Source organism: Coturnix japonica, chromosome Z, assembly GCF_054131305.1.
Source record: "Coturnix japonica strain WE chromosome Z, WE-NBRP24, whole genome shotgun sequence".
NCBI lineage: Eukaryota > Metazoa > Chordata > Aves > Galliformes > Phasianidae > Coturnix > Coturnix japonica.
The window spans coordinates 42,021,822-42,039,846 of NC_140702.1; the positions used below are offsets into that span (position 1 = coordinate 42,021,822).

Sequence of the window (18,025 nt, forward strand, 5' to 3'; positions counted from 1 at the left end):
CTCTCTAAATTTCAGTTTGATGTGTGAATCAATCTGTGATCTAGATATGGTTGCATTTAAATAGTCTAAAGACTTGCAAATTGTTGATGTATTTCTGCTGGATATTCTAAGCCTGGAAACTAATATACTCGTGCCCTTCAGTGTAGCTGTCCCACCTCTCATCCCTTTCCATCAGTTTAGGTATAGTGTGATGAGGTGTTTGATGCTCCTTATTGCGTATGTGGAAAGAAAGGACTTTTGGGGGTGTGAATCCCAGATTTCCCCTTGGAGTCACTACATGGTGCTTTCTTATATCCCAGGGTCTGAGCCGCATACATTTAATGCAAGGAGCTGGCAAAATTCAAGTCTAAGTGGTAGGAGAAGTGAGTAGAGTGCATACTCGCAGATCTGACTTGCTTAGCATAACCTTGTCTTGACTATTTAGTATTGATTTCCACTTCTGATTATTTATTTTTATTTTTTTGTCCTTTCAACTTACAGTGAATGTAAGTAGATGTCGTTTGAAGCACATCTTATTGTTGCTGGATTTGTCTGTTCTTACAAGTAGAGTACTAGCTGCTTCTTTCTGCTGCAGACACTTTGTTCCTCTGACGGACTGTTCAGATCATTCTAAGTCTTGGACAGTGGGTGAAAGGGGGTTTGTGAAAAGAATCTTATTCTGTGAGATCACTGTTTTGTGATCTCACAGGAGACAATTCTGAACAGCTTGCTTGCCTCAATGTAATACAACTGCATGAGTCATGTCCCATCTGCTTACCATAAGAGCAAAGCCCAAGATAATGGGAGCTTGCAAGAACCGATTGTTTTTGCCCGTTGTTTGCCCTCATTGTTAATTTTTCACCAGAAGATGGCAGCAGGTCAATGTTAGTTGCAAATATTTTGACTGCTTACTGTTCGATAAATACAGAGACGCTTTGCTAAATGTTTGGAGCCAAACAGTTTACTATTGGCCACAGCATGAAAACCGACATTTCAAAGCTCTGCATGTCAAACAGTTTTGTGGGTTTGTAGGTCTGGCTGCGCCTGGTCTGCCAGTCCTCTGCAAATGTTGGCTTTTGTTTCCAAACCTCAGCATTAGGGTTTCACTTGGTGGCCTTTCAAGAGCATTTATTTTGGAAGAAAAATCAAAGGAGGTAGATCTGATGCTTAAATTAGTTTGCATTTATTGTGTGTTGCCTTTTAGTTCAGGAAAATGTTTCATTCTCTTCCTAGAATTAATTTGCTTGGCTATAAACTTCAGTTAAACATGGGTGACATTTTCTGTGGCAAAAGGCATCAGTTCTAGTTCTTTCTCCACTTCTGCTGTATGATTCAGAAAGAACTTTTGTTTTCAATGAGAAGACTAAGTAAATATTGACTGAAAAATATGGAGTTCAGTAGCCCTGGCAGATATTTTGTAGAAAATGAGCTGTGGTGGCCAGAGAAACAAAGGTGTTGGGTTTTTTGTTTTGTTTTTGTTTTGTTATTTTTACCCTTGTAGCAAAAAATTGTTATTGTAGTAAATACTCATAGTTGTAAAATAGTTTGGGTTGGAAAGGACCTTTAATAATCAGATAATCCAGTCCTGCTGCAATTGGCAGACATCTCAGTAGATCGCAGGGCATCCAACCTTGTCCTCTGATGTTGTCACTCCATCATAAAAGTCCAATTGATTCTAATACCTTCTCTGCTGCTTCTGCTCCCAGCATGTTCCTCATCTCTTGGTGCACTAGAGTGTATCTGCTTTCAGCTTGTAGATTCTTTCCTCCACATACTTGCCTGCTGTACAGTCTCTTATGGTGGGAAATCTGAAGAACCGTGTTTTCAACGTCAGTGAACAAGGTATAATATTTGCCAAGTGTACCAGCTCGTCCCTTTATGGTGTCTTACTTTTTAAAATATGTTTGGTGTATGAGGTTAGTGACAACTGCTCTGTTTTAACTAGTGCCATTAGATGTAATCAAGATAGTTACAAGAAGTGCTTCTGGGTGAGCTTCATTTTCCTTGTGACAGCTGTGAAACTGCTATCTATTAAATGACTTGTGATGATCTAAGGTTTCCACACTGCCATTTTTAGTGATAGCTACTCATTTTTGAAGAGAAAAGTGACTTGGGTTTGATGCGGACAGCCTGCTAACCGTAACTTTACTTCAAACTCAAGTAGAACTTGTTCTGCATTTACAGCTGCTAATGCTGCACTTCATCTCTTTCAACAGGTGAGTGGGAAAGTTTCACTTTCAGGTACTTGTCCTTCTTTGTTTTTTCTTGTGCCCTAATGACTGTTTAGGAAAGAGAGACAACAGGATTGTCCTACAGATCTTGCACAGGGCCAAACATGAAGAATGAAGGGAAAATGCCAGTCTTCTTCCTCAGAGCCTTTAGCCTCTACCTTTCTGGTCCAGGCCCCTGTCAATGGGGCAGGAAGTGCTGTACAGGACTGATCTGTTGCCTCACCTTTCATGAGGAAGACTAAGGCCTATTTCACACAACCACTAGGAAACAGTGCAAACCTGCAGTCAGGATTCAAAGTATTGAAAGTATTCAAAGTAGGTAGCTTGACTAGATCTTTGAGCTGAGAAGATGCAATATTTCCAGCAAGGTGGTCCCCATCCTTGCTCTGCTTTGCTCTCTGCATCTGAGCTCCCATGGGTAGCTATATGTCCTAGGAAATAGGAAGGATGGCCTGGAAGGCATATGTAGTGCCCCTTCACTTACATTTTTAATTTGCCCTGCAGCAGGATGTTTGCTAACTATTCTGGCCAAAGCTGAATGCGGTGCTGGATACTGCACTTCTCGCCACATGTTTGGAAAGCCTAGAATACTTTGGCTTAGGTATGTTTGTGTTAAGATATGTTGTGCTTGTGAGTATGTGTTTTCATAAAGAAGGTGCTGGAATTCATTCCGTGCAAGTTTACCATTATTAGACATGTCTTAGATTTGATCTGGAACTATCTTAGGTTTCTCTAAAGTTTTTAGGAAATCAAGATGATAAATTCCAGCACTTAGATTAGCAAAAATTAGCCCTCATACCATTCCTTCAAAGGGCTAGACAAAGGCAGAGATGTAATCTTTTAACTATATAAATGCCCCTTCAATAAAATTTGAGGTAAAGGAGCAAGTATTTCATGCAGATTTTGTGTGTGAAATGCCCCTGATCCTTCCATGATTCTTACAGCTCTGCTTAAACATTCAAACAACTGCCTCATGACTGAGTGTTGTGCTGCAGCCTGGTACAAGTTCTTAGTACTACTGAGTACTGGTACTGAAGCAAGAAAAACTTGTAACTCTCCAAGAAATGCTCTTTCTCTTAAAATATGTCCAGTCTTTTGGCTTCTCTGGGCCACACTGAATGGAGATGAATTGTCTTGGGCTACGTATAAGGTTATATCATTAGCGTACATGAGTAACAGATTTTTTTATTTTTCTATGTTTGTAATTAAAACATTAAAAAAAAAAAAAAAAAGAAAAGAAAAAAGAAAAGCAATTTTCTACAGACCTAATTTACCCAACTCTCTTACATGTGTTGTGAAAGTCAGCTTGGAGTAGTCAGGACAGGCAGTCTTAGTGTTGATACTTGATAACAACACTTCTGATAACCTATTTCTCTGTCTGGGATCTAACCTTGTTAGTCCATATCTGTTCATGATAAAGAGACTATCAACTGTTACCTGTCCTTTTAGAACTAGAGCATGGATAGCCACATGCAACAATAATATAGTTATCCAATGTTATCATCATGGCAGAAACCAAATCAAATTTTCCTCCATGAGGTCTATTATTGCTAATTGTTTCACTTAACATTCCTGTGCTTGTAACAAATATGTATAAATACACAGGAGACGGAAGGTACCATTGTTCAACTGTTGCTTAGAGTGATGAATCCACTGTGAATAGTCCCAGTTTGACATCAAGTGTTTGTATCTATTGACTGAAAGAGACTGCTTCAAGTCTCTGTCTGAAATTAAGGCTTTTTCTGAGTTGAAGTAAAAAAACAACCACTGTGTGGCATGTACACGACAATTTCTTGTTTGTCTCTTTTCTTAGGGTAAAAGAAGGTTGACTAAGAAAGGCTGTCAGAAATTACGGACTCAGTTTTAATTTGAAAACAGTGAAATTCTGGTGGTGTAATCGAATAGATCAGAGTGCAAAAGCCATGTTATTAAAGGGAAGAGCTGACTAGGAAATTATTCTCTCCCCAGAATGGCTGATTCTTTTAAATTATGGAAGCTTTTCACCCATCAACAGCAAATAAATAAATAAATGAAATGGCTGTTAGTTCCAGAAATGGAAATATGTTAAGAATTCCAGGATTTTCAGCAGTTTCCTTATGGCTGGAATTGGAATTCCACACCTGGGGTGAAGTAGTATCAGACACAAGCACAGACTGGAAAAGGTGGGTGGCTGGAGAGCAGCTCGGCAGAGAAGGATCTGGGTGCCAGTGACGTCAGGCTCAGAAAGAGCCAGCAGTGTGTCCTGGAAGCCAAGAGGGCAAATTGAATTTTTGGGTGCATTAGTTCTATCACTGCAAGCTAGTCAAAACAGGGGATTCTGGATTCTCCTGGTTTGTCTAGAGTTGGTGCAGCCTCACCTTGAATATAACTTGAATATAACACAATACAGAAAAAATGTCAAGGGAGGCTGAGTGCACTAGGTCTGCTTAGTCTGGAGAAGAGGAGGCTGAGAAGCGATCTCACTACTCTCTGAAGCTCCTTCGGGGGGGGGGAAGCAGAGGAAGGTGTTGGGCTCTGCTCCTGGCTATGAATGACAGGATGCACAGGACTGGCAAAGTGTTACAACAGGAAAGGTTCAGATTGGACATTTGGATTTTTACTTTTTTCAACCATGGGAGTAGTCAAACACTGGAACAGACATCCTGGAGAGGTGGTTGATGCCCCATGCATCAACATATAAGTGGCATTTAAATAATGCCTTCATTAGTTTTAACTTCTGTCTCTCTCTGAATTGCCCAGGCAGTTGGGCTAGATGACCTGTGTAGGTTGCTTCCAACTGAACTAGTCTAATTACATGGATCAGAGCAAACATATGTCGGAGATCTGGCAAAGTTTTATCAGCACTCCTTATGCTTCCTGAAAGCTGGATCTGTTGATGAAATCATGCTTTTAGAATATGTTTTGCAGAAGCATTCATTTTTACTGTGGCACTAAGCTCGGGTCCTGTTAAAAGAACACAGAATGTTATTTTTCTCTTAAGTCCTCTTGCTGTACACCAGTTTAAGTCTACTAGCTGCAGAGGAATAGCTCCTCATTCCAATACTGTAAAAGGGAATTACCTGTAGAAGGTATTGCTCCAGTTCCTCTGAGCCTACAACGGTTTTTAAAGACCTCTCCAGGTGCCCCTTCATTAAAATTATTGTATTTCCCTGAGATCAAAGGAAGTCAGTTCTTCTTTGTATAAAAAAGGAATGAACAAGTGGAATTATAGTATATTGTATATATTTATATACTATATATATAGTATTCCTAAAGCTTTGCACAGGGAGATGCCTACCATTAATGTGTTCTGGTTTAGAGCTGTGCATCCATCCCACATAGCAATGGTCACATCACCTTTGTGACTGGATTCTGACTCCTGGCTTGCAGGAGAGTGCATCACTTCTTAGCCAGAGAGGCTGCAGAGACTATGACAACACAGCTTGCTCACCTTCATATTTGAGTGTCCTTAGCTGACTGAACAAAAAGTAACTGAAATTGGCTCCTACTTTAGGATAGCTTTGATTGTATTTTGTTACTGTCAAAAAGTTAGTGTTGTGGTACTCTTCTGACGTAGTGCTTGGGAAGGGAAAACGACATGAAGGGCATGGAACAGAGTGATGGGACTAGAATTCAGCAGCCACTGGTTTGAGTACAATTGTCTTTGGCAGCTTTTGTGGTGTGACTTGGTCTTTTTCTGCTTCCACTAGCAAAAATAAGACAGTGATAACTCGTTTTGGGGTGGGGCTGAGAGGTGAAGTGAGATTTGCTGGCAGAGAAACTATGACCAGAGATATAATAATGTCGTGTAATCACAGAATGGCTTGGTTGGAGGTGACCCTAAAGGTCACTGAGCTCCATCCCCTGCCATAGGCTAATTCATTTCTGTTAGTAATCTTAATTCATAGATTCATATGTAGTGTCTGTTTCTCTGTGCCACATCAGTGTTTATTTCTAATCAACATATGATCTGCTGTCCACCAAATCTTACATCCTTAAACGTGGAGTAAACAGCTACATGGGTAAGCTACAAATATCCTGCCTGTGGCTCAGAAGCATGTGCTAGCCTGTGGCAACAAGTTACACTATCTCCTGTGGAAATAAATCCTTAGTTCTGAATGTTTTGCTTTCCAGACCTTTTTCAGTCAGCCTAGCAATCAGCTCAGTGTGTGTTGTAACTAATCATGTTTGATTTGTTTTTCTTTATTAAGCTTTTTAACATGCAGTTCCTGTCTTTTTGGTGTTTATTTAATCCTTCCTCCAGGCTTGCATTTGTTTTGTTAAATGCCTTTGAAATCTCCATAAATCTGAGATAGATCTTCAGAATTGGTAGGAGAAACAACACACCTACTGCAAGTTATAAGTGGTCGTTACGTTAATGTTCTTTCAAGTCTTGGTTTGCTGTTTTTTCTTGAAAACACAGAACTTACGTTGACATTAGTTTTTACTTAGGAAAACTTTACCTAAAAACATTGCAACGATGGAGCTCTCTTAGATACAGGGAAGCGGGTACTGACTATTGTCTTGGGAAGAAAACCAATTCCTCAAGCCATGCTCTTTCATCGCAACTACCAGATATCTTCCATAACTCTTAGACATCCTACAAAACCTATACCTTTCCTTGTCATGTTTGATTACAAATACTGTGCAGTTTAACTTGGTAACCACAATCAAGTAAAGAAAAATTTGAACAGGTGAAAATCAGAGAAGCATCAGCCAAAGAAGCAAAAAAATCTTAACAGTCACAACTAACAGTTTCAAAATCCTGGTCTCAGTGGCATTTAGAAAACAGGGTGCAGTCTGACAAATGAAAAACACCAGCAGTGACTTCAGTACTGGAGAATCATCGTGTAGTTCTTTAATACATACTTATTATGCCAGCAGGATTAGAAAAGTATAGCAAACTCCAAGGACTAGCATTCTTCTACTCCTTGTTCTTAAGAGTCTCTGCTATTTATATTAATCTCTGGTAAAATATTTTCAAGAATATCTTTCGGAACGTATAATTGAAGCATTCGTTATGTGTATCATATACTAGTGGTGAGTTATCAAAGATGATCATATTCTGCTTGTACTCTGTTGGAGAGTGTTACTCTAATATCTATGGGCAAGTGTCACAGTTTAATACAAAATCATGGCAGACATGAAATTCAGATTTACTTTTCTGCCATGTTATGAGGGGATTCATTTCTGGGAAACCTGCTCTGAAACATCTCATTCTGTTGCTGTTCCATGCTTGAAGTTCAGCAGGGAAAGCAGAAATGTACCTAAAAATTGAATGGACAACTGAGGTGTAAAGCCATCTGTATTTCAAGATTATACTGGTCCCCACTAGAAGCACAATGCTTGGCAGCCATGGTGTCTGCTGTCTGCTGGAGATCCTGGCATTTGTTCCATCCAGGGTTTTTCAGGAGACCCCCCACATACGCTTTGCCAGCAGTGTTTGCAAGTGGATAAACGTTGGTTCAGCCAACTTGTTCCCTTTCTACTGCTGTGAGATCTTCTGTGGGGGCACCTGGGTTACCCACCCTAATGCTGATCTGTAGGACCCTTTGTCTTGCCAATACCAACAGTGCTACAGGGTGAGGCTCAGTCCCTCAGGATACAGGATTCAGTGCTTGCAGCACAGCCTGCCTAGCATAGGCAGGGAGCTGTACAAAACCTGTGCTCCAAAATACCTGTAAACCTAGTGTTGGAAGAGCTCCTCCAAACCCTGTGATGAAGGTGAGCTATAAAGGGATACTACCTGATTATATTAATGAAGTGTCATTAAGTCTTGATTCGCAAAAATGCTACCACTAGCCAGTGTCTGCATATACAGGGCTAAGGTGAAAGAGGTGATATGGCTATTTCTCCCACCGTATTTGAATGAATTCTGTCATAAAAGCTGACATAAGGGCACTCTTCAAAGCCAAGCTTAAGACCAGTATACCGTGTCACAGGCTTTAAGAGAGTAGGGGTAGGAAAGTGCACTTTTGGGAAGTGTGAAGCCAGCCATATGAAGCAAAAAGAATAGGTAGATCATTTTCCCTTGGAGGCTGAAGAATAATTCCTAGGAATTCCAAAAGACCAAAAATATGTCCAGAAAGAGACACTGCAGACTGTGTTGGGAAGGTTTTTGTCACTAAGTGCTTTTCAACAGGGTCACAGGGACAGCAAGAAGCTCAGGACTGTAGGTGCAAATGGTTGGATTCTTCACCCTTCCGTTGACTCTCTTTATTAATATAGAGACCTTTGTCCTCTTACCCTAACACCTTGGAGTATTAAATGTGCTGCATCATAGCTTCTTCTGTTAGAAGTGACCTCTCACCTGGAGCAAGGACCATCCTGGTGCATTAAAACGTTGATCTACTGAAGCTGATAGAACTACTTTGGTTCTTGTTCACCAAAGGCTTTTTTTGAAAAAAGGAAAGATTCCATACAGTACTGAGGGAACAGTAAAAAACAAAAATATGATGGAATTGTTATCCTTGTTTTAATCTTTAGAACAATTCTATAGGAGTTCAGAAGCAGAAGCCCGATGAGTGCATGCTTATCCAGGTGCAAACCTTGCTGAGACTTTCACAGGGGATTCCTTTTTGATAATCTGGCTGATCCTGGGACAAGTATAACTAGTTATGGTGGGAGCATACCCAGATGTTTATGGTTCATGTGTCTATTTTCCTGCACGTGTGCCATCAGAGCACTACTGCCCAAACATGAGTGAATAGTTATTCCCAACACAGAACCCTTTTATCTCACTTGTCTACTCAAGTGAGCTCTATATGACTGCTCAGTATCATAGAATCATAGAACGGCCTGGGTTGAAAAGGGCCATAACGATAATCTAGTTTCAACACCCCTGCCATATGCAGGGCTGTCAACCCCCAGACCAGGCTGCCCAGAGCCACATCCAGCCCAGCCTTGAATGCCTCCAGGGATGGGGCATCCATGACCTCCCTGGGCAACCTGTTCCAGTGCGTCACCACCCTCTGTGTGAATAACTTTCTCCTAATCTCAAACATAAACGTCCTCTGTCTTAGTTTAAAACCATTCCCCTTGTCCTGTCACTATCCACACTCATCAGCAGGTGTTCCCCTCCTGTTTATATGCTCCCTTCAAGTACTGGAACAAGTACTCCCCATCCACCAAAGCTGTCACTCCATCACAGAAGGCCACCAGATTGGTCAGGCAAATCTGCATCTTGGTGAAGCAATGCTGGCTGTGTTGAATCACCTCTTTGTCTCATATGTGCCTTAGCATAGTTTCTAGGAGGATCTGCTCCATGATCTTCCCAGGCACAGGGGCAAGGCTTGCTGGCCTGTAGTTCCCCAGGTCTTCCTTTCCCCCTTTCTTAAAAATGGGAGTAATGTTTTCCTTTTTCCAGTCTCTGGGGACTTCACCAGACAGCCAGGATTTTTCAAATATAATGGAGAGCAGCTCAGCAACCACATCAGCCATCTCTTTTAGAACCCTAGGATGGATATCATCTGGTCTCATGGACTTATTCATGTTCAGTTTCATGAGGAGGGCTTGGACTTGTTCCACCATTACAGTGAAACCACTCCACTCACCCTAACCTAGAAGCTAAGGATCCTGGCAGACACGAACAGCCTGACTACTGGTGAAGACTGAGGCAAAGTACTCGCTAAGTACCTCAGCTTTTTCTATATCTAAGGAAGCCAGCTCCCCATTACCTTTCATCAAAGGGGGAAAAATCTGTAGGACAGTGTACTAAAATAAATGGAACAAAAGAAGTGTTCAATATAACTTCCAGTCCAGCACAGAATGAGGTACTTGGATTTATCTCAAATTAATTTGCTTTATTTCTTCATCTAGGTGAACTTGTTTTTCTTAGGTTGCTTTTGTTGGCTTTGCTGACTTTTGTGTCTGCAGGCCATAGAAGAAGGCAGAAACAATCCATTGTTTTGCGGGCTGTGCTTTTCCAGTTTGAACAATCAAGGCTGTAACAGTTGTTCTAATACAATTATTTTGTAATACTCACAATTATTTTGCATTTGCACCCTATAGTCAATGCACACAAGACATATTTAATCAGCTGTCATTAAAAAAATGTGAGACACTAAATTCTATTCTACTTTTTCCCTTGCAGATGTCACCGTTGTCCACATTTGCTCACCAAGCCCTATGAGAGGAATGAGGAGCCATGTACGTTGTCAGAGTACAAGGAGAAATACCCTCTTTATCCCAACACTCTTCCCAGAGACCCTTTCAGACCAAAAGCGGAGTACGAGATAGAAAAGACACCCATGGAAGGCACTTCAATGACAAAGTATGAAAAGTAGTGTGTAAGAGTGAGGATTGTGCATTGGAGAATATGTGTGTGAGAGATGGGTAATGAGAAAACAAAAATGATTGTCTCCAGGAGAATGTGAAGACTGCGTGCTGGTGTTGTGCAGACACCTGTAATTAGCTGTGGTAGTGGAGGCAAGCAGTAATTTTTCTTGTACTTCCCCAAGATCGAGATGTAATCTGACCGGAGAATACATCGACTACGCCAGCAGAGTCATGGTCTTGGAGTCTGCCCACTTTGTGTTATGGATGGACTTCCAGAAAACAAACAGAAATATTGCTTGGAAAGCCATGGATCATTTGTCCTTTGTTCTGTGTTATGTATGGGGCTTTGTGTATGTAACCTGAATGAGCAGTTTCAAGGGGGTATGGGTACGATAAAGCCTGATGATTGGAAAGGGGTTATGAGGAGAGCCTCTTCAAAGTAGGCTCCATGGAGTGCTGGGCTGTTCATGCTTCTCAGCTACACTGCTGCGCTATGCCCCTTTCCCTGATGGAATGAACTTACAAGGCCCTTCCTTCCTTCTCACAGGGTGATGTAATATTTTGTCCAAATCAAAAAATGAATCAAGAAGGAACCCATTCCTTTAACATGAATCTGAGAGCTTCACTTTCCCCTGTCAAAAGCTTCTGCCTGATCTTATTGATGACAAAGGTAACTCCTTTGTCATCATGGACATGCTCATGAACTGCCTCACTCTTGCCTTTGCTGGTAGGCGACACATAGAAGCAACAAGACTCCCTGATTAAAGTTCAGGAGTTGCAGGCAGTACCTGCATGTTATGGTGCCTTGGTTGTAGGAATGCTGAGTTATCAGCATATCAATCTGTCCTCTGTTATCTCCACTTCAGTTTGTGTTGTATTGCAATGGTCAGAGAGAAAAAATTCTCCCATTGCCAGAGAATCCTTGATCACACTACCCCAACATCTAAAAATATTTATTTTACGTGGTACATGAAAAAAAGCTGACTGCCTGGCTGTGCTTATAATTATCTCCTCAACTACTGTCTTGCTGTTAAACTTGTTATTACTTCCCCATCCTCAGCTGAATTGCTGTACAATACATTGCTTTTCCCTCTGCTGTGCATACTAGATAGGCTGCAGTAATTAGTGAGCTTTGTAAAAGAACTTATGTCTACTTCTGTAACTCCACTGTAGAACAGAGAGAGATCTGTATGAGTCTGTTAAACTCACTGGGTGGAGAGAAAAGGGAATCTGGCAAATCTGGCCTCCTTCAGATTGTCCAGAGCTGCTTAAATTCCTTTGTCATGGTCCAGATTTCCAAAATTGAAGGGCTTGTGTTTTTTCTTTACAGCTTGTATGCTATCCATACTTCATTAGTCTGTGGAGACAAGGGGAAATATTAATTTATATAAGTGTTCAGGAGAAGGGCATAATTCTGTACTTAAAACAAAAGACTTAATGTTTTTATTATTCACAGGAGAGATTATATAGCTCATGAAGTGTTGCCACCAAAATTTAAAGAACCTGAAAAGCATGTCAAGAGTGATGAGGCTATGGATTTGACCTCTATTTATAAACGAGACTATAACCCCTACCCTATCTGTCTAGTACCTCCTTGCCTCCCCCGTCAGGAAACAGAAATCTCCAGTGACAAGATGAACACAAAGTCCACTTACACAGGTATGTATCCTTGCAACATCTTTCAGGACTACACAAGCACTTTCATTTTTGAAGGAGGCAGGTTGAAACAGCATACAGTTCTGTGCAGGAGCAGCAACAGGTTGGATCTGCTGGAGATGCACATAAATTGCACACGGAGACACAGTGTAAGGCTGAGTCAGCCTCATGTTAATGACAACACTGGGTAACTGTAAGTTCACTTCCTTTTCATGTCTGGCAGGCCCACAGTCATCTGATTAGAAACAGGCTGCCTGAACCCCAGAATGCAGGCCAATTAGTGTTGCTTTTAGGATATACTGAACATAATTTTGTTTTATCAGTGGATTAGACACTTTAGAGGTGCAGAATTCAGTTGGTTTGAGCACGTCAAGAAGCATGGTATCATTTTTTTGTGTGCTGCAAGTTAATATGTGGATGTGCTAGAGACATAGATGGGAATTATGGACTTCCAGACTCCATGCAGATGTCCAAAGCACTCAAGCTCTCCTGGTAAAACAGTGAACTGTGTGCCTAACTGGGCCCTTACTGTAGCAGTAGCTAGTGCTAGTTTGGCTTTAGGAAGCTTTGCTCCTTCCTCTCCACCAGCATTACTTCTCATTTGCATGCTCTGGAAGAAAGATTTCACCTATATAGCCACAGCAACACTGTTAATTTTGATCAAAAGGAGCAGCCCCCTCCCCTCCCCCCCCCCCTTTGCACAACTTCCAGCTACCCAGTGTTGCTTGGCAGATAGCATTACTGTATTTTTAAAAATATTTTATTTTATTTTATTTTATTTTATTTTATTTTATTTTATTTTATTTTATTTTATTTTATTTTATTTTATTTTATTTTATTTTATTTTTTGCTCAGTGTGGATATAAAAGCTGGTGGCTGGCATTGAGATTTATCCCCATATACAGTAACAAATCTTTCTTATAACTCAGAATGATAAAGGAAGTATAGAAACTGAAGTTATATGAATGCAGTCATGCAGTATTATTATTACCCATCTGCAATGACTGAAAGCCAGACTTAGGTACAGCTGCATGTTTACAATTTCAGGAACTGGAATTTTTACATTAAGGATACAGGAAATACTGTCTATTTAGAATGAATTTCCTTATGAAGACCATGACCCACAGGTGTAAAATACCCACATGTACATAAGTTTGAATGTTTTGTTATGTATAAACTACGTCACCAGATGTTGTCCATTGGAATAGCCTCAGTGAAGCCAACAAAGAGAGGCTGCTTTGCACAAACAGAGAATCTTTCCTCCTGCATTTAGATACTCTTAACTTCTCTGAGTCTGGGTCATATGTGTATCTTTGTGTTTTGTCAATGTTTGGGTCAGTACCTCAACTGCTACTCCAGAGCTCTAATAAAATGTAACGCAGCCACATTTGGTTATAATTTGCAGTATTTTTTGAAACACTGCAAATGGAAATCTTCATCCAAACCACCTGAAAGATCAAGTTTCATACTGAATTAATTCACATTTAAAGGCCCGGGTTCACAAAAGTGTAAGTTCTCATTGCTCTGTTCTCTGAATGTTACTAGGTTTTAGGTATTGCCACTCAAAGTGTGAAATTTTGTAGCGTGCTATTCCATTAATTATCATAATTCAAAAATTCAAGCAGCATATAAAACATATAAATGTACTGCTTTGGTATTAGACTAGCTTTCCAACTATGTTATTCTTCTCCTTTCCACTATACACATCATATCCCAGATAAAACTGTAGGTTTAAGATGTTGATATTACACATCACAATTCATGTCAGATAATTTTGCATCCTAAGGTTTGGAAATTCTCTTCACAGTCACAGGTGTAGCTTTTTCTATCCATTTGGAGGTGTGTAATCTAATTTCAGCATTGTCTTGCTTGCAGTGAGATGTGTGAAACCTTCCAACAACATATGGTTCATATCCTCTGCTCCCTTCTGTACCCCATAACGTTTTCAAGATCATGCTACATGGGAAACTATTAATATCTATGGGATAAGAATTAGACTTACAATAAAACTGTAACATATTTTGAAGGAGTAGTAGCACTATTGTCTTACACTAAATAAAATGAATTCATAATGCCTATGAGGTCTCCAAATGTGTAGAGCTTGTAAATTTTTAAAATTGAAGACAGGCTCTCTTGTTGTGTGTTGAATATTTCATAAAAGCTGTGGTTACATCCAAAATGCACTATTTTCCAGCAAAGATGGGGGGACACAGATAGTTTTTTATAGTTGTCATCTGAACTGCTAGATATTTGAACCAGCCCTTACTCAGAAACAGGCCCAGTCTCATTAGCTCTCCTTTTTGACACTAGTTAACAGATCTCCTATAATGTCCCATGTCTGTATACACTCTTGGTTTACCCTACTGGAACATCTCTCTGGGATAACAATGAACTCCGAGCAGAGGCACAAGGTGTGATCCCACCAGTGGGTGGTGCCTGGACCTCTCTTATTCCCCTGGTAGAAGCATCATCACTTGGGGTGCTTTGAGGGTGCTGGAACTTGCAGAGCATGAGGCCTGGGCTGTGGTGCCACTGGCAGTAGCAGATGAGTATCTGTGTGTTGTACAGGCCCACATTCACAGCTGTCTGTACTAATTAGCAGTTCACGTAAGGGCAGTCTTTATCCTGGTGTGGCATCAAATGCTGTCCCACAGAACCCTGGAGACTTTTTGTTGGCTTCAGTAAGGGAAGCATTTTGGACACAGAATACAGGAAGCTCCCCAGGCTGACAGGCATCATCTTCCCTTCCACCACCTTGCAAGGATCTGTTTGTGCCCCACTATTCTTGCTGGGAGGAGTGCTCCAATGGCTGCTCTTTCTCCTCTTGTGCTAAGGCAGAGCAGCTTGATTTAAACCAGAAGGACTTTAAATAGACACCTAATTGGGGCAAATAAAGAATTTTTTTGGTCAACTTCACATTGTAATGAACACATCCTTTGTGTAATTGTGTTTGTGCAGTACTGTGGCCACTGCTATTCAGAAGGAATAACTGTTTGGATTGGAGAGTTCAAATATCCTGATACCTCATTGCATCATTTACTCTCTAGTACTTTGAAATCCAGACTTCCTTCCTGTGCAGTCAGCTGGAAGCTTATTTGCCTCATGATTCTCAGTGTGGTTTGAAAGCAGGGAAAAAAGGGGGAAAAAAAGAAAAAAAGAAAAAAGAAAAATAAAAGGCTTGGGTTTGCTCCAAGACTATTTCATTTCAACTTCCTACCAGCAACCATAATGATCTCCAAGGGAAGCTGCACAAGATTCCTAGGAAGGAAAAAGGATGGTCTTGTGGCTGCAGCACTGGTCTGAGAGCTAGGCAGTGTTGTGATAGATTTCTAATGTGAATGAGTGTAAATCTTTTAAGTCTTATTGCTTCATTTTGCTTGCCGTACTGCTGAGTAAGGAAGATATGAATACCCTTAAAATGCCTCCTAGAAGTTCTCTTGGTCGTGAATTCAGATAGCAGGATTAGGAGTAGGAGCCTTCTCAGTGATACAATTGAATCCTTTAGGTCAGGGCAGTCTTGTTATGCAAATTCTAACAGCTTTGCTAGTAACAAAGTATTGGAGACACATACCAGCTCCATCTTGGTTCCTGCTTGTGCTTATGGCAGGAGTATCACAGAGAGGAAAGCCAAAAGCAGAATAAATGCTACAGAGCACACTAGCTTGCTGACACAAGGATGCACTGCAAAACTCTACATTCAGCCAACAGCAGGATGATCACATCTGTGCAGTTAGGAAAGCAGATCATTCTAAGAGAAGGCATAAAGAGGAAAGGCAACCCTGCAACTTGGTCTTTAGAGTGTTGATTTTTGACAGACATTGATTTTCCTTGTCCTGTTAGTTGTAAGGGGGCATCTGTATGGCCTCCTGAAGACAAAGGCATACTCTGTCTTTTCTCTAAACTAGCCACAGTGTAAATGCAGAACAAATCTGAAGTTCTTGCCATGGTGCTTCATAGTCACTATTTCTGGTTGACTGGGCACGAGGACAGCGTTCAGTTACTTGAATAAAACGTCTCTGCAGGACTTGGAACATTACTTAAATTTTCCACTTTTGCATTTCACCATCTCTGTAGGCAAGTGCTGTGTGCAGAATTATTTTCATGACACTTGCTGTTTTTTCTTTGTAGATAATAAGCATCTACAGGAGTTTTCTAAAGTGGCTTTTTCAGTGGGTTTGTGACATGATTTGTCAACTTTTACAATGCCAACTAATATTTATTACAGTAAAAAGTGTAATAAAAAAGTATGTTCATAATGCCTAAAATTGTCAAAGAACTTCAGATGAATGTCTACGTTCCTCTTATGTTTCAGATGACTATCTGCCATGGAAAGAACCAAGGACAGAGATGATCAGACCAGATCATGGGTATCACCCATCAGAAGCAAAATTTGACCACAGAACTGTTGTCCAAGATGAGTATTACTTCAGGGGACCAGTTGCAACTCAAAGCTTCAAACCTCGGTATTTGCCTAAGAAGAGCAAGGTTCCCCTTGAGAATATGACAGATTACAGGGTGAACTATGTGGTACGTCCTCTGGAAAAACGTTATGTTCATCAATATGAGAAATTCAAGCCCAGTGACGCCCCATTTGATGGCCTCACTACTAACAAAGTTGCTTACAAGGGACTAGCTGGTGAGCCGGCCAAATTGATAAAACCGCACCAGCCAAAGTTACTCCATGATCCATTTTTCACTTTAACTGAGTTTCAGGAAAAATACAAACCCTGGCCACAGCCTCCTCTATTTACCAAAGAACCTGTTCAGTATGTTCCTCCTGTGGAGAAAATGGATCTTCATACCACTACTCAGTTACACTACAGGCAGAAAGATGGCAAGCCAGCCAAGGCGTGTCTACCAGTGACCCAGCAAAAGATGAGTACAGAACCATTTGACAGCTCTTCTACAATGAAAGAAGACTATAAGCCCTGGGTGTGCAAGAGAGTAGAGCCTATCACTCATGCTCCTGAGCTGAAGTTCTCAGACAAACCAATGGATTGCTTGACTACATTTCGGTCTCATTATCTGCCTCAACCACTCACGCTTACGAAGAGCTACAAACCTCCCTGGCCAGGCCCTAGGCCTCACATTCCACTTGGTGCAAAAACCACCTATGCTACCAGCTACACACCAAAGGGTTTTGTTAAGTGTTTAGCCTCTTTCAAAAGCCCACCTGGATACAACTTTGAGGGGATCAATGCTGATGGTCACAAATTCTATGTCCCTGCTTCTGAAGAAGGATGTCTACAAGGTTGCCAATGAAGGAAAGAGAGAGTGGAAGTAGTTTTCTGGGTGTGGATTCAAAGAGCAGGGCTTCTCTGAAGCAGCTACAAGCAACATTTTGATTCTTTTTTGCAACCTTCTTTAAAACCAGTAAATGATTTTGTATTTGGAAAGATTTAAAAATAAACTTAATATGCAAATATTGGCTTTTTCTGAATCAATTATATAAATAAAAGTTTAAAAGCCAAGGACAAGACAAACTGATTCTTGTTTCTCTCTGTATACTTTTTCCCAACTACTGCTTTATTATTTGGAAGAGATAACCTGCTCAGGAGATAGAAAAAGAGACAACCTACAGTGGTGTAATTAACTGTGTGAATAAGAATTCAGGCACTTCCATGATGACAGAAGTACAACATCCTCTTCAGGTGAATTACTTGCTACAAAATCAAAGCTAAAAGTAACAACCTTGTCCTTCACTTTCATCAAAGACACATGCATACACAGTGCACAGTTTCCAAGTAAAGAGTTTTTAAGATTTAAATTTCTTACTCTAGGAAGCAGTAGGGAAAACCTCAAATTTGTCCCAGATTTGTAATTAGATGGGGTAACACAGGCAATAGCCCAGCTGGAGTGTCTCTACACCGTGCACACAGCATGGGAAATAATCAGAAGCTGTT

General features: G+C 40.7%; 2 protein-coding genes across 6 annotated transcripts in view; both read left to right on the forward strand.

The window, feature by feature from the left end:
* The window catches only part of HAUS6 (HAUS augmin like complex subunit 6), a 31,788-nt gene extending 21,361 nt beyond the window's left edge, over nt 1-10,427 (forward strand). For all 4 annotated transcript variants that reach the window (XM_032441215.2, XM_085530272.1, XM_085530269.1 and 1 more), the window contains one exon: nt 10,282-10,427. In XM_032441215.2, the coding sequence (XP_032297106.2) occupies nt 10,282-10,427 (146 nt within the window). The remainder of the gene's footprint in view (nt 1-10,281) is intronic.
* On the forward strand, nt 10,326-17,609 carry SAXO1 (stabilizer of axonemal microtubules 1). 2 transcript variants are annotated; one of them, XM_085530273.1, is made up of 4 exons: nt 10,326-10,461; nt 10,649-10,816; nt 11,923-12,125; nt 16,435-17,609. In XM_085530273.1, exons 1-4 carry the CDS (start codon nt 10,439-10,441, stop codon nt 17,382-17,384), a joined length of 1,344 nt encoding a protein of 447 aa, XP_085386399.1. In that variant the 5' UTR covers nt 10,326-10,438; the 3' UTR covers nt 17,385-17,609. The 2 variants fall into 2 exon arrangements, with proteins under 2 accessions (XP_085386399.1, XP_085386400.1); XM_085530274.1 differs by lacking the exons at nt 10,326-10,461; nt 10,649-10,816 and adding an exon at nt 11,037-11,136.
* The last annotated feature ends 416 nt before the right edge of the window (nt 17,610-18,025 follow it).

Coding starts and splice junctions, on each gene's coding strand:
- SAXO1 (XM_085530273.1), top strand. CDS start 10,439: ATGGAAGGCACTTCAATGACAAA. Junction 10,462..10,648: donor GAAGGCACTTCAATGACAAA/GTATGAAAAGTA, acceptor TACTTCCCCAAG/ATCGAGATGTAATCTGACCG. Junction 12,126..16,434: donor CACAAAGTCCACTTACACAG/GTATGTATCCTT, acceptor CTTATGTTTCAG/ATGACTATCTGCCATGGAAA.